At 45.9% G+C, this 1,254-nt stretch overlaps 1 protein-coding gene; it reads left to right on the top strand.

The window, feature by feature from the left end:
* Nucleotides 1-849, top strand: part of GSTUM_00003984001 (uncharacterized protein) — a 3,492-nt gene extending 2,643 nt beyond the window's left edge. The window contains exons 2-3 of the mRNA XM_002835153.2: nt 1-125; nt 179-849. The exon at nt 1-125 is cut by the window's left edge and continues 1,347 nt beyond it. Of these exons, the coding sequence (XP_002835199.1) occupies nt 1-89 (89 nt within the window). The 3' untranslated portion in view covers nt 90-125; nt 179-849.
* The last annotated feature ends 405 nt before the right edge of the window (nt 850-1,254 follow it).

Genomic DNA, 1,254 nt, shown 5'->3' with positions numbered 1-1,254 from the left:
GCACTTGCCCCACCCCCCCAGCCATTTGCGGGAGGAAGGCCCACGGAGGTTCCGAACAAGCCGGGGACGTACATGGGATACAGTCGTAACCCGCCGAGGAGTGCTGCAGGGTGGGGTCCATACTAGTATGTTCCATAGCTTTACCTTTCCTCAAGATACTATACTGATATGTTTACAGCCGACATGTTAAAGGTGGCGGTTAAAGCGACATGAATTTGCATTTAGTTTATTCCTGCCCACGATTATTACTATCAGGACTTGATTTATGTTTTATCTTTTCCGGAACAAAAGTTGGCATGTTGTTACCCAATCATGTATTTCATTGTGACATGGTATCTGCTGAATGGGAATCGGATGTGAAGGAGGGTGGGGGGGGGGGAACTTATGTTGAACGAATTTCTTTGGGTCGGCTTTTTGTAAACGTTTATATCCGGGATGGGAATAGTGTCTCTTTGGAGTTGGCTTCTATTTTTGTTCACACTTTGGGCGGTAGGGTGGCTGTGTTGGGATGGAATGGAGGGGGGTGGTGGTGGTGTCGGCCTGTTTGTCTGTCTGCAGGTGGGTGGTGAGTGTGTCATAAGAACTCACTCAGTTTCTTATGTAACTATTTGCTTGATTGGTGGTTGAGGATGTTGATATTTTATGATATCCTTTGTCTGTTCGCTTTCCCGCATTTATTTCTTGCCTTGTGGTACGTGTGTTGAGAATGATAGTGGTAGAGGTGGTTGCGGGCTGGTTGACGTGAGGTTCTCTCCATTCACTCGTTCGCTATTTTGTACAATGTTGCTTGTTATTTATGGAGAACTGCTCTACTCTGTAATACTCTACTATTCTACTCCACAAAACACACAGGGCGTATGTTATTGGTGCCCCCCAGCTGTGAAAGTACAAATAGGGGGGGGGGGTCACGGTACGTAAATAAGTGCACAACTTTGAGTTTCCAAGTTAGAACTGGTCATGGGCGGAGTTAACATAACATGACCGTTGCCCCATCTCTCGCTCATATTCATGTGCACCCGTTTTCCAGGGTACCATATACGAGTCAAACTAACAAAAGCGATGCAAGACGATCGAACCTAGTATCTTGGAACTCTGCCTTCCAATTCGGATTGACTACGGTATATTCAGGAAGTCACTGGAGAAGGTATAATACTGGGGAGAAAAGAAAGAAGAAAACTATAATTAATACCGTTAGGAGCACCATGCGGGTGGTCTTTGGATGGGTGTGGGCGCATTTGCTATAGCACGTTCATA

The sequence above is a fragment of the Tuber melanosporum genome (assembly GCF_000151645.1).
Source record: "Tuber melanosporum whole genome shotgun sequence assembly, scaffold_1, strain Mel28".
Taxonomy (NCBI): Eukaryota; Fungi; Ascomycota; class Pezizomycetes; order Pezizales; family Tuberaceae; genus Tuber; species Tuber melanosporum.
Note: the sequence above shows the minus strand (reverse complement) of the source record. Positions and strands in the feature narration are given on the sequence as shown.